The following is a 27551-nucleotide window of genomic DNA, read 5'->3' as shown; positions in this document are numbered from 1 at the left end:
CTCTAGCAGTGGATATGCTCAGAGGGCCCGTCCTGGCATCTCAACAGGAGAGGTAGTGTGTGAAGCCTGGTGAGTCAGGCATGCCCAGGCAGGCCAGATAAGTTTCTTGGAAAAAGGGAGCAAGAAGAGGGGAAATATCCAAACTACCCACTGTATTTAATGCTGTACTGACAATGAACAGGAACTGGAAACATTAAACAGACTAAAAGAACAAGAACATGTTCAGGCACATACAAGGCTCCTTCTTGGGCCAAGGGTGTAGAGAAGGAACTGAGGACAGTTTCCACATGCAGGTCTATATAGCCTTGGTGTGTAGCATGAGATTGCGCAGGCAGAATTCATGCTGCTAACAGAAAATCTCTGAGGGCTTGAGAGCGTACCTGCCACAGAACACCCATAGGGATGCTACTCAAAGAGCCTGAATTTGTATCGCTTTTCAGCTGAAGGAGGTTTCTAAGTTAGACGTTGTGATCCTATCCCTGCTACAGCCACCCAGATACTGGAGATGGAAAACATCCATGTAATTGTGAATTGTATTAGATAAATCTACCACTTCTAAATTAGAGAGCAGATAACCAGCACAAGGTCACTATTCCCATCCATGACAAGGGCAGGATTTTTCCCTACAGCCTATTCATAGAAAAGGAGGGCTGAAAGGGACCTCAAGAAGCCACTTAGTCCTGTGCTCTGTGCTGAGACAGGGCCAGGGAAACTTAAGCCTTCCCTGACAGGTGTCTGTCCATCCTGTTCTTAAAAGCCTCCAATGGTGGCGAGTCCACAGCCTCCTTTGGAAATCTGTTCCGGAGTTTAATGCCCCTTAGCGTTAGCAAGATCTTCCTCAAAGCCAACCTGAATCTCTCTTGCTGCAGATTAAGCCAAGTAGGTCTTGTTCCACCTTTGGTTCCTCTTTACAACAGCCCTTAACACATCTAAAGATGCTTATCCCAGCTTTGTCCAGCCTTGTTTCAAAAGTGAACTGTGAAGGCAGGGAAAAGTCCAGATGTGCTCTTTGTCTTTTTATGAGTCTGCCGCAAGGCAAGAGAAGATACTTCTATTTCCTTTTGTGGAACAGGTTAGTAGTTCAGGCCATGTTTACCTGTGGTTTTGCCTGGGTGATGCAATAGCAGGGATGATGACTTTCCCTACTGGCTTTAAAATGTATGCATCTGCCCTCAATGATGTAGCTGGCTGAAGAACAGGTAGAATTACATCTTGTATGCCCTGGCAGGAAAAGCTGATTGCAAGAGTGGGTGTTTGAATGTCTGTTTAAAACAGTGAACACTTTGTGGCTTGAGAGAGAGAAATCCTTTCCATTAAGGACTCAATACCCAGTTCCTTCAGTTAAACTCTGGGATAACTCCTGATCTGCATTTCTGAATCCTTAACAGGAAGGATTTCTCTTTCTCCAGCATTTTGAGATGGTCATGGCAGAGCTGACCCAGCTATAAAGCTGCTGTTAGAATGCAGATGCTTGGCAGGGCAGGATGTAAGAATATCACTGAGGTCAAATCCACCAATCGAGGCCAAAACTGAGGCTGGTTCGTGGGGGACTGAGGTGAACAGACAAATTATAAAGGGCCCAGCCAAGCATGCAGGGCATAGGGAATTGCTTTGCCTTTCCTGCTGATCCTGCCTTGCTTTAAAATGCAACAGCAACGGCAGACCTACTCCAATCTGTCACCAGGGCTGTATGCACTACCCACGTACAAGGCCTTCAGCATTTGTAACTTTATTGCAAAAAAATCCACTTTAACATATTTTACAGAGGAAGTTGCACTTTGGTGTTTAGGCCTCCAGGGAATGATGCAGGTGTGGCTGGGACAATCAGTCAGTCCTTGCCCTTAAAGTGGTGTGTGGAGCAGCCCACTCCAGCAACAACAGCTCTATTGACACCAGCCTGTGCCCGTTTCAGACAGGATGACGTTCTATAATTTCCAGCATACTCTATGCATCCTTTGTTGCCAAAAACTGGCAGTACCCTTTCCTCTAGCTGCAGAAACTAAGCTTCAGTGAAACTTTTTTGGACCAACGTGTTCCGATATCAGTTTTTTACCCTTTTGAAAACTGCCCTCTAATTTTCACACCATTTTGAGGAGAGAGGAAAAAGAACAATTACATCTCCCCTGCATGTACTTTCCAGGTGTCTCTCACCACAGTAACAGACCCAAGTCCACAGCTACCAGACAAACGTTAACTCCTGTGTGATCTCTCACTAGCTACACCCAAAGCCGTGCTGCAAAGCAGGGAGTGGAGAAATTGCCTTGTCCAGGTCATCTGTCCTAGTTGTAGAAGCCCAGTTCCCCAGCTGCATGGTCTGAAACATCTGCATTAAAGCCACTTATAGGATTTATCTATGTCCTGCTGGCAGTAGACTAGGCCCTCCTGAAAGCTAATGTGGCAAACTAGCATAGCTGTGAAAATGGGGCCACTTTGGGTCCATGGGGCAGGGGGCCTTGCTGGAAGAGATGCTGACAGCCCATCAGTCTCCCAGCTTCCCAGCGGATAGAGCATGAGCACAGGCTGCCTTTGAGCCAACAGGCTGAGACCTGAGATGAACAAGGCTTGTTTTTTTTTATGCTAACTACCTCAGCATCACTCTCAAAAGTGAGATCTCCCCAACCAGTGCCCAGGTCCTGGGGGTGGGGGAGGGTACCGCCCTAGGGCACAGCTAAGTGAAACCAGGGGAGCTTCCAGAAGGCTGAACAAGAGAGGGAACAGGAACAGTCATAAGCCACAGTGTGGGAAGAGAGAAGAGCTAGAAATGTGCACTTGCGCGTGAGTGAACAAGAATGAGGACAGGTGGTAACAGGAAAAAAAAACCCACACAGCCTCTGCCCAGCTGCATGCAAGGAAGAGACACAGCTGCCCCACATGCTACCATCCGTCCCTAGGGAGCTCAAAGGCCGCCGGTCCCCGCACCCGCTTCTGTTTGTTTACTTATTATGCAGAAGCAAAGACTCCAAGGAGACCAGCCTCTACCCCAGGGATTGTTCAGGGACTGCAGAAGCAGAGAAACAGCATTTCCTGCCCTTGCTGGCTTGCCTTTGTGTCAACGATCATGCCGAGGAATGGGGGACAAGACACAAAACAACGGCAAAGACTTGTTCCGGTGGGGGAAGGCCTGAAGTGCCCAACCTCCGCAATACCCCCTCCCACTTGAGAGGCACCAAACAGTGGCTACAAGGCTGTTTTATAATGAACTAAGGAACTCCCAGCTAGAACTGGAGAGGGACGTCACGGCTCAGGCCAGGCTGGGCAGCTGGAACTCAGAGGACGTACTAAGTGCCACAGCTGACTCTCCCGTGCTCAAGAAGTGTATGCACAGTCCCTTCCCCTGTTGAGGCTACCCCAGCCATGGCCCAGCCTAGGGTAGGGCTTAGGATCCGGCTGCTGCCTCGAGGGGGAAAACCAGGGATTTTACTTCCTTTTAAGACAAAACAGGAGAGCCCCATCCCAGGCAATGCTACACAAGCCCCAGTTATGTTTTTTTTCCCCTCCCGCAGCAGCGTGATGAAAAGCCTCTAGGTTACTCCCCTCGCTTGGGGCACATTCACCTCTGGCAGCTAAAGGGCTGTTTTCCTGGTGACCAGCTTGTTGCAGTTTACCACAGTCCTGTAAGATTCTCTGGGAATTCAGAAGCAGATCCCACTGTTGAAGCTGAAACAGGAAAATGTGCAAAAACCCACGAAGGAAAAGTGAGCCATTGGGAGCTGGTCTGCTCCCCACCCTGGTCTCCCTGTGGGAAGTAGTGTTCTTGGTTGCTTGCCTGGTGCAGCCCAACCCCACATCTCCTTACGCAGGATGCACCTACTCAGCCTTCTGGGCGAGTCCTCTCCACGGATTGTCAACAAAGCATCAGCTCAGCCACCAGGGTAAAATGCAACATGAAGTATCCCTGACCCATCTCCTTGGCGTTTTGATGGGGTCAGGACACTCAATGCATGGAGAGCAGAGGGAAGGGCCAGAGCTGGGTTCCAAGTGGCTCCAGCTCTCAGAATGAACTTTAAAACCAAACTTTTACAAAAAGTTTAAAACAAACCAGCCCACCCCTCTGCCGCAAGTGCTTCAGTCAAGTGCAAAATCAGAACCACCTTCCCCCCACCCTCAGGGGATCTTCCTGGATCAGGAGCCTTCTGCTCAGAGGACTCCAGCGCTCTCCAACACCAGGATGGAAGATCCTCTTCTGGCTACTTAGTAGCTGTAGAGGGAGAGGGGCGTATCCTCCATCATGTCGTCCTATGAGCAAATGGTTGGGGAAAAAAAAAACAACACACGCAACATTAGCATATGTCATGTCATAGGATGGAGGGGGACTGCTCCGGATCTGAGGTGCTACCACACCCAAGGAAGGGGGGGATCCAGGCGGCACCAGGCTACAGCCCCTCCATTTACAGTACAGCTGCTTTGCCATTTTCACCTTCTGAGCTCCCTGAGCAGTGCCTCCGCTAGCCCCTCACAAGCAATCACCCCCTCCAGAGCAGCTGCTTTGAATTCCTTCATAGAATCCAAGGGCTGGAAGGGACCTCAGGAGGTCATCGAGTCCAGCCCCCTGCTTCAAGCAGGATCAACCCCCAACTAAGTCATCCCAGCCTGGACCTTGTCAAGCTGGGACTTAAAAACGTCTAGGGATGGGGAATCCACCACCTCTCTAGGTAACACATCCCAGGGCTTCACCACCCTCCTGGTGAATTAGTTTTTCCTAATATCCAACCTACTCATCTCCTTCTGTAACGTCAGACCCTTGCTCCTTGTTCTGCCATCTGACACCACTGAGAACAGTTTCTCACCCTCCTCTTTAGAGCTCCCCTTCAGGAAGTTGAAGGCTGCTATTAAATCACCTCTAAGTCTTCTCTTCTGTAAACTAAACAACCCCAGATCCCTCAGCCTCTCCTCATAGGTCTTGTGCTCCAGCCCCTTAATCATTTTTGTTGCCCTCCACTAAACCTGCTCCAGCACATCCACATCCTTTCTATACTGGGGGGCCCAAAACGGGACACAATATTGCAGATGTGGCCTCAGCAGAGTTGGGGCAGGGGGACAACCACTTCTCTAGATCTGCTCAAAATTCTCCTCCTAATGCACCCTGGCCTTGGGAAGGGGCTGAAGGAGGTTTGTGTGGGAACACAGCTGGGAGACTCCCCTCCCCCACAGGCCCACTCCTGCAGCTCAGATCGTAAAGGAGAGTGTGATGGAGAGGCCCAGACCCAGTCCCTCCCGGGAAGCTTTCTGGAACCAGGATCCCGCTCCTTCATCCCCCTCCCTCAGGGCCACTGCCAGTCGAGCCAGCCTTGGTCTCACAGCAGCAGGGTTCAGTGAAGGACATACAGCAGAAAGGGATCTAGGGATTATCGTGGACCACAAGCTAAATATGAGTCAACAGTGTGATGCTGCTGCTGCAAAAAAAAAAAGCAAACATGATTCTGGGATGCATTAACAGGTGTGTTGTGAACAAGACACGAGAAGTCATTCTTCTGCTCTACTCTGCGCTGGTTAGGCCTCAGCTGGAGTACTGTGTCCAGTTCTGGGCACCTCAATTCAAGAAAGATGGAGAAATTAAGAGAGGGTCCAGAAAAGAGCGACAAGAATGATTAAAGGGCTAGAGAATGTGACCTACGAAAAAAGCTTGAAAGAATTGGGCTTGTTTAGTTTGGAAAAGAGAAGATTGAGGGCGGGACATGATAGCGGTTTTCAGGTATCTAAAAGGGAGTCATAAGGAGGAAGGAGAAAACTTGTTCTTCTTGGCCTCTGAGGATAGAATAAGAGGCAACGGGCTTAAGCTGCAGCAAGGGAGGTTTAGGTTGGACATTAGGAAAAAATTCCTAACTGTCAGGGCGGTCAAACAGTGGAATAAATTGCCAAGGGAGGTTGTGGAATCTCCATCGCTGGAGATATTTAAGAACAGGTTAGATAGATGTCTATCAGGGATGGTTTAGATAGTACTGGGCCCTGCCATTGGGGCAGGGGGCTGGACTTGATGGCCTCTCGAGGTCTCTTCCAGTCCTAGTGTTCTATGATTCTACGGATGTCTTTCCAGAAGGATGCCAGTCAAAGAGCACACGCCTCACACCCCAAGCCACGGGGATTGCGAATGCGTCTCCGTTCCTCCGTGCCATCACTAGGAAGGACAAGTGGCATGAAATGCTTTTACTGTAACCGGTGCTTCGCGATGCGATGCAGCCATGCATTGCATTTAGCTCACGCATGCCCCGTGCGCCACAGCTGGATTAATCCGCCTAATACCCGTGGAGGAGTGACTCCGATTGCCACAGCCCCTTGGGCTGCATGAGGCAGTGACCCTCCCTCAGCTCGTTCACGCTGAATGCGGGACCTGCGAGTCCAATGCAGAGGGGGTGGAATGTACATACGCATCACTTCTCAAAGAGGTACGTTTATGGCAAGTAACCACTGTCATCTTGGAGAAGAAGGAGATGTGTCTTTCACTTAGGTGACTCATGCGCAGCACCTCCCTCCTCCCTCGCAAAAGGCAGGATTTAGGGTCTCTCCAAGCCTCACAAAGCCTCCATTCACCCTGGAAGTTGCAGTTCATGCTCCTCCAGGGGGAGGCGGAAAAAAGTCACCCCGAGATCTGGAGCGGACCAGACAGCCAAGGAAAATTTTGCATAAGACCACAGTCGATGGGAAGGGCTCTTCCGATTCTCGAAGGGCAACAGCTTCAACATGTGAATCAGCAGCTCTGAGTCCGAGGGAGATCTCCGCCCCAGCAAGCGCCTCGGGACCGAAGCAGGTGCTGTGCCCGCTGAAGGTCCCTCGTCATTCGCGCCTGTCTCCTGAAGCTGCACATTGCACAACTCTTTTACGTGGGCTCTGCCAAGACACACCAAGCACCGGGGCGCCCCACGCAAAGAATGCGTTTAAATTGGCAGGTGCATCGCCACAGGAAACAGCTGAATACAACTAGCACTAAGGGTCCTACACAGGCTGCAAGAGAAACTGCGCATGTCGAGCCGTTATGGGGTTAAGACCATGGAGAACTCTGACTCCAGCTGTCTGGGCGCCAAGAAGGAACTGAAGGACCGTCGGAGCAACACTGCTTCATGTAGCCCAAGGGAGGGATTATGGCCATGACATATTCACGCCGCCCCGCCGGGGAGAAAGCCAGAGACAACGTGTGAGAGATGCACAGGTGGTCACATGCACCCCCAGCACTGCCCCTGCCCCCCCCAACACACTGTCAGCACTGGGCCGCATCTGGTAAGTGTGGGGCAGTCCCTCTCTCCTCACCACAGAGCAGCACCAACTCCCGAGCCATGCCACTCCGAGGGGGCCGACTGTGCCGCACCCTCCAGAAGAGGCACAGGGCTTCTGCAGGAAGAGCTGGGCAGGAGAAGAGCGGATGAGGGGGTGGGCGAGGGGCCCGGGTGGAACAGGAGGGGCAGGGCCATGCGGCCGGTGCCCCCTGTAATCCAGAGGCACTGCTCGCCTCTGGATAAAGCTAAGCAAATTTCTGTGGCTCCACCGCCCTGGGCATGCACCGACTATACGGCTGCATCCTCTCCAAGGAGAGCTTTGTATCCCAAAGGGTAATTAGTGATCGCTTCACCCACTGTGGAAATGCAGCAGGCTCTGGAAGAGGAGCGGGAGGGGTAGCAGTTGTTTGGTAACCCCCCAGGAATGCTGCACGACATGCGGGCAGGAGCAGGGGAAGATACTGCGTCCTTCACGCAGTCTGTCTTCTGGAATACAGGTGGCAAGTTGGAGCCCGTCACGGTCTCCTGTCGCCTGACATCTTGGCCATGAACCTTGGAGGAGGCTCTTCAGATCTAACCCCCGGCCCCCTCCCCTCCCAGTCACAGGCACCTCTTCCTTTGGGGAGGAGTGATCCAAATTCCCTCTGTGTGGCTTGTCACCAAAGCTGCTAGCAGGGGCGCTACAGCACAGCCTGACCCCTCCGGCTGGGAGCCATCCAAGAGCTCAAGGAACAAGGACCCTGAGCACAGCCAGCAGGGCAGGGGCGTCACTCACCATGGGCAGGTCCTGCAGGCGCCGGAACTCCATCCGGCTGTTCTGCTGTCGGTATCTCAGGAAGCCCACCAGGGCCAGGATCCCCACCATGACGACAAACAGGGCAACAACGCCAATCACCAACGGGTCGGCCCTCACTGGGCCGGCAACAGCTGAGCTGGGCAGGTCTGCAGGGAGAGGGAGACATCACCAAGAGGGTAAGGCCCTGGGGCAGCGCCCAGAACTGGGGCAATCAGTCCCCATCTCCTGGGCTCTGCTCCTGGCTCAAGGGCTCCCCAGGTCAAATTCCTCTCCCAGACCCCTAGACCTGCTGCACTCCTAATAACCAGCGAGGGGCAGCACAGAGGGGTGCATGAGATTTACCTTGTACGTCCTCATCTCCCACATCAAGCACAGAAGCCTTCTCGTGCATGGGATCAGCTGATGGCTCCACTCTGCCTGTTGTGGCTGCGCTGTGGGTGGGGGTTACTGTGGCGGTGCTGTGGGCGAGAGCTGCAGGGGTGCTCTCTGTTGTCCTGGCAGCAGGGACTGTAGCAGGCCCTGCAGTGCTCTCCTCTGTGGCTTTCTTTGGAGTGGTTTGTGGCGTGGGGTCAGGGCTCCCTGGTGTGGGCCCCAGGGAGCTGAGGGCAGAGGACTCCAGCTGGGAGCTGCCCGTCACTTCTGCAGAGAAGGAAAAGAGGCAATTGCATGAAATCCCATTTGCCCATCCTCCACCCCAGCAGAACGTGGAATGGGAGCAGGGCAGCAGAGGCGCTGCTCACACCTAGGGGACACGTCCAGCTCCTCGGTGTGGCACAGCCCAGGACAGCAGCAAATGTGAGCAGGAAGGCATAGGCCAGGGGATGTGCCTAGCTCCTGGCACGAGCCCAGAGCGCTCTGCTCTAGGTTCTCCCGGGAACACAGGGAGGCAGTGGAGAGGCCCTAAGCCCCCTGCTCTTCTGCACGGAGCTCTTCAGAACACAGGTGCAGACTTGAATTTTTCTGGGTGGTGCTCTAGCCTCGCCTCGCCCCTTCCCCCGAGTCTCTCCCCGCCTCCTCCTGGGGCTCTGCCCCTCCCAAGAGCTGACTGGTGGGCTGCCTGGGGAATGCTCACAACCCCCCATTTTTACCCTGAGCATGCTCCAGCCCTGGAGCACCCACAGAGTAGGTGCCAAAAGCTCAAAGTTGTCCCGTCTCTGCCTTAGAGTGGGTGGGGGGTGTGCAAGGCCTGGGAGGGCATCCCCAAGCCTTTCCAGCCAGTGGGCAGATCCCCCCACCACGGACGATTCTTTAGCAAAAGTGAAAACATAATTCTCCAGGAGTTTGAGACTGACTGAAGAGTCATTAACTGTATCTTGTTCCCCCGCCACCTCCAAATGGTGCCGGTCTCCTAGTAGAGGAATCCTCACAACCCTGCTCCCAAAGGTAGAGCTGGAATCTGTTAGCTTGCGTACGTGCCTTACTGACCCCCCAGCACTGGAAAGGGCAACAGGGCGATCGGTCAGGAAGGAATTACACAAGCCAAGGTACCAGCCGTGGAGCTGCCCTGCAGGAAGGGAGGGAGGGACCCTGTCCCGCTGCTCACAGTGACAAAGGGGGTACAGATTAATTGCCCCATCAGTTACTCTTTCACATCCCGCCTGAGAGCCAAAGAGCCTCTCTCACAGCCCAGGTCGTGTTGAGGGGACAGGTCTCAGAGTGGAGAACGCTTCTCTCCTTATATCAGAGAGGTAGCCATGTTAGTGTATAAGGTTCCACAGGACTTCTTGTTCTCGATGATACAGACAAACAGATATTTTGGAGCATCAGCTTTCATGAGCAAAGACCAAAGTGGCCCACTTTGGTCTTTGCCTACGGAAGCTGATGCTCCAAAATATCTATTAGTTTATAAAGGTGCCACAGGACTTCTTGTCCTTCTCTACTTCGTGGCAAAGCACAGAACCAAATCAGCGAGAGCCCCTGTTCCTCACACGACCCAATGGGATTGCAGAGCAGACCAGGAGTCAGTGGCACACCATGGCCACGTGAGGCCTCGAAGTGACAGCAGTCAGCACTCTGGAAACCTCAGGTTGGAGAAGAGCAATTACACAGGCGGCTGTGCCCTGCCACCATCCGATGCTCTCTGTTGCTCAGAGCCCCCTACTCGCACTGTATGCTGGGATTTTCCTGTGTCTCGCTAAGGATGGAGGGTGGCTTCTGTCCACCCGTTCCAGAAGGCAGGGGTTGTTCATGCAAGCTGCCAGCCCCTGACACCACCTGGGTAATCTTACTTCAAAGGACTGCCCTCGCTCACACCAGTGCAACGTCACCACTCTGGGGTGACGTTGGTGTAAAGGAGAGCGGAGCTGGGCTCCTGCGGGAGGGAGCACTTCCCTGTGTGCACGTGCTTGGGAAGGAAAAGGTTAATTTGCTGGACTTTTGGGGGCGAGATGTTTTAGCTGCTATGGTTTATTATTCTATCTGCAAACACCAAATGAAATTGATGGGTAGTAGGTTCAAAACTAATAAAAGGAAATTTTTCTTCACACAGCGCACAGTCAACCTGTGGAACTCCTTGCCCGAGGAGGCTGTGAAGGCCAGGACTCTATTAGGGTTTAAAAAAGAGCTTGATAAATTTTTGCAGGTCAGGTCCATAAATGGCTATTAGCCAGGGATAAAGTATGGTGCCCTAGCCTTCAGAACAAGGGCAGGAGATGGATGGCAGGAGATAAATCACTTGTCTTCTGTTCTCCTTCTCTGGGGCACCTGGCATTGGCCACCGTCGGCAGATGGGATGCTGGGCTTGATGGACCTTTGGTCTGACCCAGTATGGCCATTCTTATGTTCTTATGTTCTTATCCCCCCCGAGACAGCTGGCTGACGTGGCACGAACCCGGGAGCAGCCTCCCCATCAGCATACGAAGGAGCTGCTGCAAACTTTCCCCACTTGCCCGAGACTCAGGGCCTGCCTTCATTTACCAAGAGCCCAGTCCTGAGATGCTGAGTGCCCCGACTCCCAGCAAAGTCAATGAGAAGAGCGAAGCACTCAGCACTACCTGGGGCTGGGCCCTACGTCCCCAGGCTGGGTGTGCTACGGGTGGAGGGACACAGTGAGGTAGCCAGAAGTCTCACCCAGCGAGTCGTTTGGCGGCGGGTTCGTGGGAACCACCGTCATGGCGCCAGTCACCCCAGCGGTGCCGGAGGGCTCTGTTTCTTCTTGGCCAGGCTGGGTCGCATCTGCGGCGGTGGTAACCAGGGCCGGAGGTGGGAGCTCAGAGCTGTTGTGGGCCGACAGGTTCTTATTCCAAAGCCCAGCTGTAGCCTCCGCCGTGATACCCGAGTCAGGATTTTGCAGAGTTGCACGCGTGGAGGTGGCTCCGTTGGGACTGGGGGAGAACTCATCCAGCCCGACAGCATGGGGGCTGCTGACACGGGGCTGCACAGTGGCTGCATTCTCATCAGTGCTAGTAACAGGAGGGGCAGTCACCATCATACTGAAGCTGGCAACCTTGCTCAGTGGAAGTGAAGCTGGCATGGTGCTGGGCTGAGCTGGCGTCACTGCCTGGCTTGGGAAGGTCTCCTGTCCGTCCCCTAGAGCAGGAAAGAATGAGAGAGCAATGCTGAAAGGGATGACGTCCCAGCCACACAAGAAAGGGGACCCAGCGCGTAGGTGGGCTAGGCAGGCACCAATCCCACCCTGGTGCCAGAGGAGATAATGGGGCATCATTCCCACCTCTGACGCAGCAGTTGCTGGTCCGTACCTAAGGGAGGCTGTATGATCAGACGGAGCCATTATCAGCTTCACTGTCAAACCTCACGCTCCCACTGAGCTCCGCAGGATGGACGTGACTATGGAACTTCTCCACTCTTGTCCCAAAACTGGGAGTTCACTAAGAAGAGTTTGTTAGAAGGTCAAAAGGCACAACTCCCACATCAGCACAGAGAGGGACCACACAACAAAGCCCACCCTGGTTCAACGGGGAAAGGAAAGGGGCCATTTAAAAATTAAGGAAAAAACAAACCCGCCACACGAAAAGGACAAAAAGGACAAGTAGACAGCAACCATTATAAATCAGAGATTATGATGGGTAAAATAAGAGAAAACTACTATAAGGGAGGTGCATAACTAGCTGGATAACCATTCTCAGTAGTTATCAATGGTTCGCAGTCATGCTGGAAGGGCCTAACAAGTGGGGTTCTGCAGGGATCAGTTTTGGGACTGGTTCTGTTCAATATCTTCATCAGTTATTTAGATAAAGGCATAGAGAGTATGCTTATAGCTTGTGGATGACACCACGCTGGGAGGGGTTGCAAGTGCTTTGGAGGACAGGGTCATAATTCAAAATGATCTGGACAGACGGGAGAAAACGGTCTGAGGAAAATGGGATGAAGTTCAATAAGGACAAATGCAAAGGACTCCACTTCGGAAGGAACAATCCGTTTCACACACACAAAAATGTGAGGCGAAGGAAGGAGTACTGCAGAAAGGGACCTAGGGCTCACAGTGAACCGCCAGCTAAATATGGGTTAAAAGTGTGACATTGCTGCAGAAAAACCAAACGCGATTCTGGGATGCACTAAACAGGAGTGTTTTAAGTAAGACACGAGGAGTCGTTCTTCTGCTCAACTCAGCGCTGATTAGGCCTCAACTGGAAGGTCACGTCCAGTTCTGGGAACCACATTTCAAGAGAGAAACTAGGACTTTTCAGCTTACAGAAGAGGAAACTAAGAGGCACATAAAATAATTTTATCATAGAGGCACATAAAATTATGAGTGGTGTGGAGAAAATGAACACAGAAAGAATACTTACTTGTTCCCATAATATCAGAACTAGGGGACACCACATGAAATTAATGGGCAGCAGGTTTAAAACAAAAGGAAGTTCTTCACACAGCAAACAGTCAACCTGTGGAACTCCTTGCCAGAGGAGGTTGTGAAGGCTAGCACTATAACAGGATTTAAAAAAGAGCTAGATAAATCATGAAGCTTAGGTCCATGAATGGCTATTAGCCAGGATGGGTAAGGAATGGTGTCCCTCGTCTCAATTTGTCAGAGGCTGGAGATGGATGGCAGAAGAGAGATAGTTACTTGTTTGTTTCACTCCCTCTGGGGCAGCTGGCATTGGCTGCTGTTGACAGACAGGATACTGGCCTGGATGGACCTTTGGCCTGATCCAATATGGACATTCTTATGCTCTTAAAGACGTTGATAAATTGGAGAAGATGCAGAGAAGAGCAACAAAATGATAAAAGGTCTAGAGAACCTGAGCTATGAGAGGAGATTAAAAGAATTGGGTTTGTTTAGTTTGGAAAAGAGAGGGCTGAGATGGGACATAGCAGCTTTCAAGTACCTAAAAGGGTGTTACAAGCAGAGAGAGAAAAATTGTTCTCCTTAATATCTGAGGGTAAGACAAGGAGCAATTGGCTTAAATTGCAGGAAAGGAGGTTTGGGTTGGACATTAAGCAAATTTTTCTGTCAGGGTGGTTAAACACAGGAATAAATTACCTAGGGAGGTTGTGGAATCTCCATCATTGGAGATATTTAGAGCAGGTTAGATGGACCCCTATCGGGGATTATCTAGGTGGTGCTTGGCCCTTGGGCTCAGACTTTGAGGTCTCTGTTCCAGTGTTCAGTTCAGGCTTGACCCAGTTAAGTCAGAAGTCCCTTGGCTATTTTTAACACAGTCCTATCCCAGGGCTTGCTGGGTGGCCAGCAGCTGAAGCCAGGTTATTTGCAATGCTGCTCAAATTCAGTTTCCAAACTTGCTTCTTGTCCCAAAGTGCGTGAGTTGCTGCAGGCCTTAAGGTGTTTAGGTGTCGCCTCCCCTCCCATACCATGAGTCTGAGCCTGACATGAGAGCTGGAAGGGACCACAAAACCAGGGGTGTTGGGGAGTCTCCAGACAACAGAGGCTGCTATGGAGATGGGACCTTCAGAGCACTTCTGTGGCAGCTGTTGCAAAGCGTGTTCCAAAGTTGTTCAAAAGCAACTAAAGATTCTAACCTAAGCGTAAAAGGAATCTTCAAAAGGTGACCCTGCTGCCTGCGTCTGCAGAGGGACATTTTGGAGCAACAGCTCAGAGTAACAACAGCTGCCTCACCCATCTTCATAGAGGATCAACCCTGAAACCTAATGACAGATGGCCTATTATTTTCTGTTGAATGTGAAACGTGCTGTGCGGCCTTCCCCGCCCAAAGATTCAGCACTTTCTCTAGCAGCTGGTTCCGTCTCTCTCCTCGAGGAAAGCGGCACTGCAGGAAAAGCAAAGAGCGCACCAACACGAGCAAAGCTGAAGCGCCTCTCAGTGCTCTCAGACCAGCTGGGGAACCAAAGGGGACACGGGAGGGAATGCACCCCCGTGCAAGGGGGGAGACAACCGCTGTCTGCTAAGGTAGGAGAGCTATCTGGGTATTGCAGACTGCTCTGTGCTGTTGCCATTCTAGGTCTCCAGCACTAACTGGAGCCGACACCAGGTTGGAGGCTAATTAATACACCATAGATGTGTGGAGTGGCCCCACACTGACCTGGAGTGGGAAGAACCCCTCCCTGAGTCCTGGTGGGCAGAGCCCCACACTGGCCTACCACCTGGCCAGAAGCTGGGGAGGGAAGTATAAAAGCTGAGCACAGGCACTCACTTGAGGCCTAGCCACTGGAGGAGCCAGACGCTAGTCCTGAGCCCCCAGGCTGGGAGGCTGAAGACTACCCTGGACCGCCAGGCCTCACTGAAGAGGAGCTACCAGCTGGGACGGAGACCCCATCCTACCTGGATGTGGCGGGACCTGACCTGCTGCCCACTCAGGTATTGCCCGGAGGGGGAAGAGCCTGGAAGTGCCCCAGGGACGGCTGAGTCAGCATGCTGTGGTCTGGATCGCTGCTGACCCCAATGGCAGACTACTCTGCCCCTGGTGGGGCCCTGGGCTGGGGTGCAGTGGAGTGGGTCAGCCTGCCCCCCATCCCTAACCTGTGGGTGGCATTTGCCCCCTCTCGCTATTACAAGAACATGCCTGAGTTTCTTGGCCCTCCTCCTTGCCAGAAGGCCCTAGCCTTTTGCTGCCCTGCCATGCGCGAAAGCTGGGGTGGATTGGCCTTTGCTTAGCCTGACCACAGGGCTCGTGCTGCCTGCCCAGCTGCGAGAACCACGGCCACTGATTCCCCGAAACATGACCGCATGGCGGTGCGGTGGGGTGACCCCTCCCCGAGCCCTGCTGGGCTACAACGTACTATGGTACAGCAGAACAAAGAGGGAAGACAGCTGAGCATGTGGTGCTAAGGCCTAGCTCAGACTTCAGAGCCGCGCGCCAGCAATCCGGCTGCAGGGAGCCCGGCTCAGCAACTGACGGGCTTGTGAGTACATAAGAATCCGAAACCAGCTATGAGCTGCTCAGCAGCTGGGCTGGGGAAGGCCACACCAAGGGAGAGAGCAGAGCTGCTGCTGGGCTTAGTCCCACAGGCTTCTGCTTTGCACCTGTGCTTTCCTGGAGACCCCCACGCAAAGCCTGCTTCGCCTCCTGCTCCCCCATCTCCCAGCACACGCTGCCTTCTGCTCACCAACAAGGTCTGCAAGGCCATTCCCAAGACCAGGAGCGTTCCCGTCCCCCAGGGTCAGACTCACTCCTGACGGCCCGAGGAACCAGAACCACCCAGCTCCATCTGCCTTGTTTCTGAAACAAAGCCACCATTCTTGGAACCCCAGCCCTCCCCCACCAGGAGCCCTTCAGCCGCCTTCCAGGAGCAACCCATCAGCCGCACTCACATCGCAAAGCGCCACTCTGAATTACAGAAGGATGTGGCCAGCAGAGCAGCCGCTGGGCCTGGACCCAGGCTCTTTCCCGGCCCCAAGAAGACAGGCAGCAGGATCCGTTGCTCCATCAGCCATTTGACACTGAGCTGCCTGGGATACACAGCTGGTTCCAACCTGCAGGGACCAGATTTAGATTTAAATCCAGCCTCCGGTGCACACGCTCGGGACGCCCAGGAGTCTGGAGATGTGCACTTAGCTCAGGGCCGGGCAATAAGCTTAAGCCCATCTGAGTTAGCAGCTCTGTGTGACCCTCTGACCGCATCCCCCCGCAGCAAGGCCTGTGCCTGCCCAGCTCACTAAGTGATGGACAACGGACTTGGATCTTCCTCCAAATATCCGGGACCGGGGGTAAATCGCAGCAGAGCTCCTGCAGGTATTCCCAGCAGCAGTCAAGCAAGCATCAACAGTCCAGGCAAATCCCCCACCCTGGCTCTAACGTGCAGCAAGGCCTAGATGCCCCTGTTACACTGTGAGCAGCTGACTGACGCACAAACTAGTCTGATGGGTTTTTGGGACCTTCACTGAGCAGCACCTGCCTGGGCAGCTGGAGTGCATCTTTCCCTTGGACTGAGAGACTCTTGCTAAATTCTTCCACTGGAATCACTGCTTGTGCCAGGTGCTGGCTTGTCCCCTGGTTATCCACTGAGCAGACACCCGCAATGGCAGGACAAGCAGCCTCTCTGCTCCCATTCCCAGAGCGCCTGAAAAGGTCGTGCATAAGGCCTGCCCACCCGCTCGCTGCTCTGGGGGACCCTGGGAAAGCTTCCAGGTGCTGCTGACCCAGCTGGATTTGAACTGGCAGCCTTAACATAGGGATTTCCAGATCTCCAGCAGAGGGAGGCAGCACAGGCCTCCGGCAATGCCGCTCCTTCCAAGCCTCTGCAGCAATTGCACCCAGCCCTCCAATCTCCATGCGCCCCTGGTTACCCAGGCTAACAATCTGTGGTCACTGCAGGGCTTTCTCGGGGTCCTCGCTGCTCTGCCCAAGCGAGGGGGCTAGCAGAGCCCGTCACTGCCAGCCCAGCCCAGGCACCGCACAGCAGATGGGAACACAGCAGCTGGCTCTGCCCGAACCCCATCATGCTGTGCCAAGATAAAACCTCCATGCCGGAGGAGTCTGAGCGCATCAGCACCGGCATTAGACGGGGAGTGTGCAGAAGGGCTGTGTGCCTCTTCATCCTCCTCCCCAGAGCTGTGCTCCTCCTGCCAAGGGCAGCTCTGCCCTGGGCCCGAGGCGGAGCGATGGGAACGCGGGAGGTGCAGCCCATGGCAGGAGCTCCCAACGAGGGTGTGTAGGGCAGTGGTGGACTGAGGAAGAGGGTGCAGAGAGGTTACCGGAGAATGCTTGCCTAGGCAGAGAGCAGTAAGGGGATGGCCCGGTGCTGGCAGCTGGGGCCGCATCTAGCAGGTGCGGAGACCCACAGCTTCCTCCTTCCCTGGACGAGCAAGGAGTCCATGCTGCAGCCTGAGGAGTAAGGCTCCTCTCAGGGAATCCTGCTTTGCCTGGGCTCGGTAAGTACCCCTGCACTTTCTGCAGCCCCTGGTAACCACGCAGCTCAGTGTAACTCGGGGACGCACAGCCACTCTCTCCAGCCGGCCCACCCACCCCTCCGAAGACACAGCCCAGACTTGACTGCACTTGCCCAGAGGAGGTTTCCTGTTTGTGTGCAGCCTCCAGGCACCAGCTGGCCGAGTGGGAAACTGCTCCCCGAGGCCTTCCATGGAACTGCGCTGAAGCCACGCCCCAAAGGCGAAGGTGGGCCAGAGCAGCTGTCTCGGCTGAGCGCCGCAGGGTTGGTCCGGGCTGAGAAGGAGAACCACGGAGCTGCGTATCAGGAACAAACCAGCACCATGCTACAGCCCGGCCACCAGCCCCTTCCGCCCCTGGGCGCAGTTACCCAAGCAAATGCTTAAAGAGATGAAGACCAGGCGAACGAGTAACTCAAAGTCCTAATGAACCAGACACGGAGCTGGGCCCGGTGATGAGCCAGAAAGGAGCAAGCATAAGGGGCCTGGAAGGGAGAGAGCTTTCCAATCAGCGAGCACTGAGCATGGAGCTCCAGCAGCTGTCTCCTGGGACCAGGCCAGGAGAACGCGTCTGTGACACACAAACAGGGCTGGCCCTGTGGGTGCTAACGCTCCCACCCCCAGGGAAGATCACCACACCCAAGGAGGCTGCAACCATGTGTGTAGTGAGGCTGCTGGGAGCTACTGAACCAAAGTGCAAACTCTGCGTGAGCCCGCACCCCTATTTCCTGCACCTATGGGAGCACATGTGCCAGGAGGGGCACCTGACCTCCTCCAGGAAGCAGGGTGCCCACAGGCAGCTGTTTCCTCTCTCAAGTATTTCAGCTCCGCCGGGGGCAGGGGTCTTGTGCTCAGCTCTTTCCAGGGGGCATCCCAAAGACCAGCTTAGAGACACCAGCGCACCGATGGGGAAAGGCGATGCTCACGGATGGGAAGAGCAAAGCTCAGAAGCTGGTTGTAATGCTGAGCACGGAGGTGAGGGCCATGAGACAAGTAGCCCTTCAGAGGGGGAGGCAACGGCTCAGCAGGCAAAGCCCCTGCCCCACTGCTGAAGAGGAGGACGGGAAGGCCTGGCTCAGTACAGCACTCTAGATAAGACCGTCAGAGGACCTCCTTGCTGCCAGGCAGCCAAAGATCCCACGACAGCAGGATGCTCCGCCCCTGGCAGGAGAGGGGTTCCGGGAGGGTCCTGTTCCCAAGCCCTGCACCTTTGTTTGGTTCACACCAGGGCGGTGCCTGGGGCCCTTCCTCACGTGGGACAGCCGAGACTGCAAGCCAGGTGCCCACAGGGGGCTGGGAGTCTCAAATTCCTTCTTGGCTGTAGCTTGCAATCTGACTAAACCTACAGGCCAGCAGAAAACTGGGCCCCAGATCTTACTGAACAGGAGTGGGAACCAGCAGCAAGAAAGCATTCAGGGTGTTACCGGAAAACTGACCTCCGCCACCAGGCCGCCGCGTGCTGGCAGCGAGACCGGCCAGCTCCTGAGCAAGCACATGTCTAGTCCACTTCACCACTGCAAAACCAAACCCGCCAGAGGACCAGGATGGGCCAGGCGGCGAGGGGATAGACTGCATGCACCAGTCCTTGCCGGCTGATGGCTGCCTGGGGTGAAATGAGCTGTGGGTTTCTTCCGGGGATCACAGAACCCACCCGTCACTGGCAGCCTTGCCGGAGGTTCTCGCAACAGTGGCCAAGGACTGAATGGGCCGCGGAGGCAGAAAGATACTCTGCGCCTCAGCACGAAGGCCACTCGCACGTCTCATCTGCTGAGCTGGGGGTGTCTGCAGCCCCCGCCGTACACCTGGACAAATGGAGGGGCAGCAGGTAGAGGACAAACCCTCCATGGCGCCACCCTCAAATTCTCCTGCTCACGGGTAGCCTGATCCCCGCCTGCCCAGCAGCAGCCTGAGTTGGGTCTCTGCTCTCGCATCTTATTCCCTCCTCCAGCACCGCTAGCTACCCAGACAGCTCCTGTCACTTCCCTCTCAGACATGCCGGCTAGGGATGGCCTAGTTTTAGAACAAACACATCCCAACATTTAACATGTTTCAATCACAAGGGGAACCCTGGGCACCTCCCTAACAAACAGCAATGGAGGCATTCAAGGGCGGCAGCAGGATCGCTGCAGAGCCACTCGCATCTCCCACTGTCTCACGTCCCTTGTGTCACAGCCCCCTGGGCCTCTGGAGAGCCTCTCATGCAGAAAGGCTCCCCCTGCTCACGCACTGCTACCTTACTGCTCCCTGGGGAGAGTGGGGCTGGGACAGGCATCATCTGTTTGCTGCATCTTTGTCATTATCTCACCTCCTCCTTTCTTCCTCCGTTAATCAACTCCCTGCAGACAAAGAGGATAACCTCAGCGCGGCAAAGTCCAGTGCACGCCAAGGGTCACAGAGGAAACAGCGGGGCAGCCATCCGTGCCCTGACGAGCAAGGTGCTTTCTTCCCAGACCAGAAGCACGGCTCCGGGGGTTATTCCCGCTTTAGAGATGCTGAGTTAGGGAAGAAGGGAGATGCTGCCGGATGCACTAACTGGGCTGAATGGGACTCAACACCTGCAAGGAACCAGTAGGGCTCACGTATGGGGAACCAGATGGACCAGCGACTGCCAGCAACGTTGGAGCCAACAAACGAGTAATGCCGTGTTCAGAAGAAGCTGTTGGAGTTCCTTTCTTCAGCTGCTGTCACAGGCTCCGGGAGGAAAACGTTTGCAGGTGCAAACGCACTTGGGGCTGTCGGTTTAATGCAGCTGGCGAACAGGAGGCAGCAGCCCACAGAGTTAGCCTGAGCGATAGGCCCATGTGGTTCTGCCCCCGCAGAAAGCGGGAGGCAGCAAAGTGGTGCCCTCAAGGAGGACGAACAGGCTCTGAAGTGCAGCCTCGCATTGGGACCGTGAGCCTCCCCGGGGCCGTTCTCAGCACAGGACTCTGCCCTTCAGAAGCGATGTCAAGGGGCTGGTTTCAAGGCCCCCGATTCCTCCCTCCCTAAAACTCTTCTGGCTAAGCTGGGCTGCACACTCAGGCTGTCTGGGAATCACAGGCCTGCAGAGCTGGCAAGACCCGCTAACGCTGCTTGCTCCACAGCAGCCAGGCACACTACTCTTCTGTCTCTATATCCTTGGGACAGCAGTGAGCCAGCTGGGGCTATGACAATCCAAGCTTTATGCAATGCTGCTGCCCAGACGGCTCGTGGAGACTTCTGCCCCGGGAGGAAAACCAAACACACAAAGCCACTCCAACACAGCCCACGGGACGAGCTGGCTTCACAGACCAAAATAGGCTACGGGTTTATTTTTAAAATCAAGGCCAATGCTGCTGAAGGAAGTGGGTTTCCAACAGCAGCAAAGAAAGACGCTATTGAGAGACGCTCAGGCAGGCAAACACTCCCGCTCTGAGCGGGGAACGAAGGGATGAGTCACAACAAATGGCAAGCGGCAGCCAGAACGCTTCTGGAGGGACCCTCCCAAGTCCCCAGGTTTTCTAACAAAAGAAAGAGGTCTTTAGATGTGTTTGCCTACCAGTCGCTACCCCTTTAAGTACCCCTCAGCAGGCAGACACTGCCAAAGCGCCAGGTCCCCTGCAGCAACCACGCTGGAGACGCGTAAGTTTTTCCTCCAAGCGTTACTGTTGGAGTCCTCAAACGGGCGCGCTGGCTGCTGCCACGGCTGTTCTTAGAAGTGCCATATGTAGGGGGAATATGTTCAACCGCGACACAAGCTCCCTGGGCACGGGCTGTACAAACTTGGTACTGGTTTAACCATGCCTCTTGGCAGGGAAACTTAGCTGTAATGCATAAACCAGGCCAAGTCCTGATGTGCCCGTAGCTACAGAGATATAAATGTGCCTTTCACCAGCAGAGTTTAATTCTCCTGGTCACACAGGAACAAGCCATAGTGGGGTGAGGCAATTTATAGCCATATAATTTTGCCCACACTAAACCTTACACCGATCTAGTTGAGGAGTAAAACTCTTGTAGCTGGATAAGCTGGAATCTGCATAACTTCTGCAAATGACAATTAAGGACTTCACAAAGTTCTACCCCAAGGGCAGCACTCAGCACCCAGGGAAGTCTCTCCTGCACTAGGGAGCCTGACATGAGTAGCGCCGGTGGAGTTGCAGCAGCGGGACCTTGGGGGGAGTTTCTGTAAGCTTCCCTGATGGGGCCAGGCTCACGGAGGCCCAGAGGGTCAAAGGCTCTGGCCAAAACTGACTTCTCTCTGAGTCGCCCAAAAACCTACATTGAAAGAACACAAACGTTGCACACCCACGAACTCCCACAGTTAAGAAAAGGCAGGACTCAGGCTGCCCCGGCAACTTCCACCCAACCCTCTCGCGCAGACACATTGCAATACCGTTTTCAGTTACACAATCAGATATGATTTTTTCCAACAGAACCTTTGCCTCATTGAGGGCACGTGACAGAGGGTGCAGCAAAAAAAAAAAAAAAAAAAAAAAATCAATGAACAGCTATTCAACATTGTATTCTCACTATTCAATGTATGGCCCTGGGCCTGATTTACTGCATGCTGTTCAACCCCTGCTCTGAACACAACATAATTAATTTCCTCCTAGGCTCTCCTCTGGTACCCCGCAGCACAGCCTCCGAGAGCGTCACACACCGTAATTACTTTCCCAGTCCCTCTGCGAGGAGCAAGTGCTCTTACCCTGACTATAGAGATCACTCAAAAATCGCAGTTAATTTGGGAAGCCCAGGCCGAGATGCCAACCTGATAAAGCAATTTGTGTGTTCAAAGCATGGCTCCTACGGCCTGCTGGTGCTCCATAATTCAACAGATCAGACTCCAGCCAGTTATCTTCAAGATTACAAGCCCACAGCAAGAGACCTCCTGTGAGGAGTGTGGTTTAAGGTGGTTGGACTTGTCGCACACAGGCACGCTGACAGAGGCAGGGCCAGGGAGGCACTGAGCTGCCTTCAGCACGACACCATCTTTTTTTCTTCCTGCCTCCTCAGGACAGATCTTCCACCTGCTGTAAGAGATGTGGCCATGATCCTGCAGCCGTCACGCACAACACTGCTCCACCCCAGAGCAAGGCCGTTCTGTGCAATGAACGAGGCAGAGGTCCCATGGGAAAACCAACACACCATCAGATACTTCAAGAAGGAACCACAGAACCTACAGACATGGGGGCTGAATTATGGTTACAATTAAATAAGCAATATTGACAACAGGTAAAACCACCACCGACCGCCGTAGCACAGGACTCCTTGTTGTGTTTACAGCTACAGCCTGCCACGGCAATCCCTGAGACTTACTGCCGAGAAGCTTTTTTGTGATAGAATTGAGCCTTTGCTCAGGGTTTTGCGGGAACACCCATGGCAGTTCCTAAGGTGGGGATAGTTTTCCACATCTCCAGCAGCTCCAATAGCACAGACCTGCCATGGTGGGGGTGGGCCTGAAAAGGGAGCAGTTGCCCTGGGCCCCCCCCTCACTCTTCACAGCAGGTGGGTACAGGAACATTGCAGTCCAGGAGGTGCTAAGGGCTGACTGCCCATGGCCCCGTCCCTTCCAGGGCCGCAGAGTTAGACCCACCTTGCCTGTTGGCCCTGCTGCACCAGTGAAACCTTTACGCCAAGCCCAGGCCTGACTTTCCAGCTCATGTGAGAAATCGACGGCAAAGCAAGAATTCTGTGTTTCCCCTAAATTCAAGGCTAGCGCCTGAACTACTGGCATGTCCTGTTCCCCCTATCCCCCACCTGTCTCCAAACTCTGCTTGGTGCAACGATAAACCTCCCTGTCCAGGTCACGAGCCGACCCATGGCTACAGGAGAGAGGAGCAGGAAAAAGCCTCCTGTACAGGCAGGTTAACGCACAGCCACCCCCTGCAGGTGTGTGCAGTTCCTGCGAAGCAAACAGAACTAGCAACCAGACAAGATACTGGTTGAAACAGCCCCCACCAGCCCAAATCCACATGGTGGTGGGAGGAACTGTGGTAGATGACTGTACCTCTCCCCTGCCAAAACACAGGCACACGACTCTGATGTGGTTACAGCCGATACGGGTCAATACAAGCACACAGGCTTGGCTCCCCATGCAACTGTGCCCTGGCTACAGTGTAAAGCCACACCCTACAACACACTCTGTAATTGTTTGTGGTGGTGCACTGGGGGAAAACAAAGGCAGCTCTCCTTTGCTGTCTCAGCTGCTGGGGTGCGGACAGAGGACAGCGAGCGTCTCCCAGGGTGGACTCCTTTTAGGTTGTTTCCCTTGCTGCACAGAGAGCCAGGACTGTCTCCCCACTGCAGGCGCTGCCAGGAGACTGAATCTGTACCACAGCAGAGCTGTTAGAGCCAGCATGCCGCCAATGCACCGTGCAAAGGTCATGCCTCTGGGGTGTGGCTGCACAATTAGGCAGGTGTTAACGTGGATCAGAGTGAAGTGAACCCAGTTGCACATTCAGGCTACGTCTGAACCGCGCAGCTAATCCACATGGTTCAGCATCGGGCTCCAAACACTCACGCTGGCTCAGGCTGTGTCTACACTCGGGAAAGTAAGTCGAGTGCAGATATGCAATTCTAGCTATGGCAATTGGGTGGGAGGAATAGGTCAGGGGTTTGAGCATTAGCCTGCTAAACCCCAGGTTGTGAGCTCACTCCTTGAGGGGGCTCTTTAGGGATCTGGGGCAAACAGATATTTACAAAAAAAAAAAAAAAAAAAAGGATAGTGCTTGGTCCTGCCAAGAGGACAGGAGCCTGGACTCGATGACCTCTCAAGGTCCCTTCCAGTTCTAGGAGATGTGCATCTCCATACGTGTGTATGTTTTAGAATCAGTGTACCTGCAATTGACTTACCTGGCCGTGCTCACAAAAGAAGGTCAACAGGAAAGTTTCTCCCATCAACCTCCCTTACGCCTGGCACCTCGCGAGGAGTACAGAGGTTGATGCCGACCCTGATAGCAGTGTGGGAAATCCAACCCTGGGAGATCCACCCTGAGCTGGTCAATCTTCCAGGCTAGTGTAGACATAGCCTGTGGCTGGGTGTGAATATCTACAGCAAAGCCACACCCGTGTTCCTGTGTTTTCCCATCTCTGCATCTGCCCAGGTGTGCCTGGGGGCACCATGTGAGGGCCAACTAGAGTTACGCATACCTAGGGTAAAGAAGGATCAAAGGAACATGGCAGCTTCCAAGTGCAAGTTTCCGATAGCCCTGCAATTCTAGAGTAAGTTTCTCCCCCCCACAACAGCGCTGCTAACCCACCATACAGGGTATGTCCCATTGCTACACCTACGGCTGCAGGCTTGTCCTTGGCAGCCTTCTTCCACCCCCAGTGGCCCAGCTGCAAAGCCACCCCAGATCAGCCATCGTGCACAAGCCTAGCCTGGCAGGGGCACGGGGTGCACAAGGCACAGTTAAGTAACAAAGAGCTTTTAACGGAGGTCCACCACGAGGGAGGAGAAAGGCATCGTGTCCTTTCTGGCAGCAGATTCTGCGCAGCACTGAGTGCCTCTTCTTCCAAAGCCGCTGAGCCACCTGGGGACAGAGGGCAGGATTCCCTGTAATTTTTCCTGTCCACGAGCAGAGTCAAGTTTGTTTTGCGTACCAGGGCATGTGCAGATGCGCAGCATCAACAGAAACAGGCTGCCGGCTGCGGGCGCTCTGCTAATCAGCAGGGCAGCAGCCCAAGCGCTTTGCTTACAGGGAATGCTGATGGAGGGCCTCTGGTACCATTCAGGGCTCAGCTCACTGAAGACAGACCTAAGCTGCAAAGACGTTTGCATCCCAAACCAGAACTTCTCCAAAGTTCAAGGGATTTGCATCTTGGATTCTACTTAAAGACCCAGGAACACAGACGTGCCACATTAACCAGACACAGGGGAAACTCAGTAGGCCACAGATCACACCCATCCCCTTAGTCATCAGCTCCCACTCAGGGTGAGCCCCTACCAGTGTGCTCTGCTGATTACTACAGCAGGAGCATAAGCCAGGCCCCGTTTCTGTAGCAAATCAGCGCTCTCTGTAGGCTTAGATCAGACAAGTTAAACATCCCACTACTGAAACAGTGCTTTAAAAACAATTCTCCCATCTGGAATACAGAAACATTCACTTAACATTTTAGAGATCTTGATATTAGGTCAACTTATTCTGTAGCATATGACTTTTATCTGGGATTGTTCATTCGCCATGAGTTTTGTGGATACTGTAAGAATGAATGAATGTGCTCTAACAGTACATTTAAGGGCTTAAGAAAGTTTTAACCCAAATGGCAGCACCTAGCACCTGCAGAAGCCTCTCCTGCAGTAGGGATCCTAACATCGCTAGGCCCGGCAGAACTGCAACTGTGTGACGACTGAAGGGAAATTTTGTAAGCACGCTGGGGTACTTTTTTAAAGTTAGCAATCCTGTTTTCAGTGTAAGAGCTACATACAACTCCGAGCAAGGAATGCAGATTGCTCTTCCCAAAAGTGTTGGGTTTTTGTTACCCCAATTCTGGACTGGTAAATGGTGGGTCCGCTATCTCCAGCTGGGCTCATACTGGCCTCACAACAAAGAGGCAGGAACTTTGTTTGACTCCTCTGTAGAACCCTCAATCCAGATTTCAAGGCACTTTGAAAGTGAATGACTTGGCCCTGTCCTGTCACTGCTTCCCACCCCTAAAGGGACCTAGAGAGAACTCAGGTCTCCAGCCAGCGCGCTGAAGGCAGGACAAGCTGCTTTGGGAGGCAGTCAGTATTGAATATAGGTGGTTTTCTTAGCTTTCTTGACCCCGTTTAAACAATCCATTCGTATTTCATTGCAGCATTTAGGAAGATCCCCAACCAGGAACTACCGCTCCACTGTGCTTGGTGATGTACAAACGCAGAACACCCCCTATCTCAAGGAGCGCGCAGGCTAAGAGTAAACGGCCAGTGGTCTACAAGGGAACAATCGGAGGGCACTGCTCAGCACCACCAAGCAGCAGCGTCATGTCCAGAATGCCCAGACGGACATGTAAAGAATCGGAAATAGCTGCAAGAGGCAGCAAGGAGCACCCTGGGCCAGAGAGTTGTAGCGGCAAAGCCTACGGCCTGAGGATCCACGGCTGGGCCCCAGGAGGCTCTAGGTAAGTGCCTTTCAAACGAAGACACCTGTAGCCCTACCAGCACGCAGACTCCTATATGCTTTTTTTTTTTTTAAACTTTTTTGCAGTTAGCAAGTCTTGGTGACCTGATCCCAGGGTCACACCACCACCCCCATCTGAGACAGGGACGGGTGGCAGAGTTATTTGGAAAGGCTTAACGCTTTTGAAAGCCACTGACCACCACGAATCCCGCTTGCCTATTGAAAGCGCGGCAGGGCCACCGGGAGCGGGGAGAGGCAGCCCGCCGGGGGAGCTTGGGTGAACACGGGAGAAGAGAGCCCCTTCCCTCGGAGGGCTTGGCCCTGCCTCAGGGTGGGTTTTGCCAGGTGGGATCAGGCCCAGGCGAGGAGAGCCATGGACAGGTGCTCTGCTCGGCCACCCCACACCCCTCAGGAGGGGGGGAAGCCCAGATCACACCTTGCTAGGTGCGAGCCTGGGAGCCAGCCACCTGGGCAGCAAGCAGCAGTGCCTGGAACCAGGGCAGTGATGGCACCATCCACCCCCTGCCCCGCCCCACAGCCAGCTCCCCGGAGGCCATGGGGCGCTACTGGGGCCTGCAGCCAGATGCCACCAGGCGGAGGCGCAGGGTGTGGTCCCCCCGGAAAACAACCGTGGCCTTCTGCCCCGTGCCCGGCAGCGAAGCTGCACCGGGGGGATGCGGGGAGCCGGGCCAGGTGCTGCCCCCGGCAAGGAGCGAGGGAGGAATCCGGGCGGGTGCGGGGTGGGGAACCGGGCTGGGGGCCCCGGGGCGCTGCCGCACAACTGGGGGGGAGAAGCCGGGGGGGGGAGGGGCACCCGGGCCCGGGCGGTACCTGGCGGCGGCAGGAGCAGCCCGCAGAGGAGGCAGGCGGCGGCGGCGAGGCGCAGCAGGGCGCGGCCGGGCCCCTCCATGCCGGGCGAGCGGAGCGGAGCGGAGCTGCGGGCTCGTCGCGTCTGGCTGCCCGGCGCCGACTCAGGCACAGGCGGCAGCTGCCACGTGGTTCGGGCCCAACACGCGGGGCGTGGCCCCCGCTCAGCCCCGCCCCGCCCCGCCCCCCAGCCGCCCCCCGCGCCACCCCCAGCCTTTCCCGGGCGTCCACGGCCGCCCCCAGTGCACCCCGACCCCGGGCTGCCCCAGCCACTCCCCCCCCGGGCACCCCGGTCCCGGACCGTCCCCCGCCTCTGTCCGCCCCCCGTCCCTCCCACTGCTCCAGCTGCCCGCTGC

At 54.5% G+C, this 27551-nt stretch overlaps 1 protein-coding gene across 1 annotated transcript; it reads right to left on the bottom strand.

The window, feature by feature from the left end:
* Window positions 1-135: 135 nt before the first annotated feature.
* Window positions 136-27324, bottom strand: LOC142017580 (uncharacterized). The gene is made up of 5 exons (XM_075002597.1): window positions 27160-27324; window positions 11074-11532; window positions 8347-8643; window positions 7984-8150; window positions 136-4236 (listed from the first exon to the last, which is right to left on the bottom strand). The coding sequence occupies exons 1-5, from the start codon at window positions 27236-27238 to the stop codon at window positions 4192-4194; spliced, it is 1047 nt and encodes a 348-aa protein (XP_074858698.1). The 5' UTR covers window positions 27239-27324; the 3' UTR covers window positions 136-4191.
* Between the last annotated feature and the right edge of the window lie 227 nt (window positions 27325-27551).

This window comes from Carettochelys insculpta, chromosome 9 (assembly GCF_033958435.1).
Source record: "Carettochelys insculpta isolate YL-2023 chromosome 9, ASM3395843v1, whole genome shotgun sequence".
Classification (NCBI taxonomy): Eukaryota; Metazoa; Chordata; order Testudines; family Carettochelyidae; genus Carettochelys; species Carettochelys insculpta.
The sequence above is the reverse complement of the archived record's forward strand: the minus strand, read 5'-3'. Positions and strand labels throughout refer to the sequence as shown.

Coding starts and splice junctions, on each gene's coding strand:
- LOC142017580 (XM_075002597.1), bottom strand. CDS start 27,238: ATGGAGGGGCCCGGCCGCGCCCTGCTGCGCCTCGCCGCCGCCGCCTGC. Junction 11,533..27,159: donor GCTGCTCCTGCCGCCGCCAG/GTACCGCCCGGG, acceptor TTCCTGCTCTAG/GGGACGGACAGGAGACCTTC. Junction 8,151..8,346: donor GGGAGATGAGGACGTACAAG/GTAAATCTCATG, acceptor CTCTCCCTGCAG/ACCTGCCCAGCTCAGCTGTT.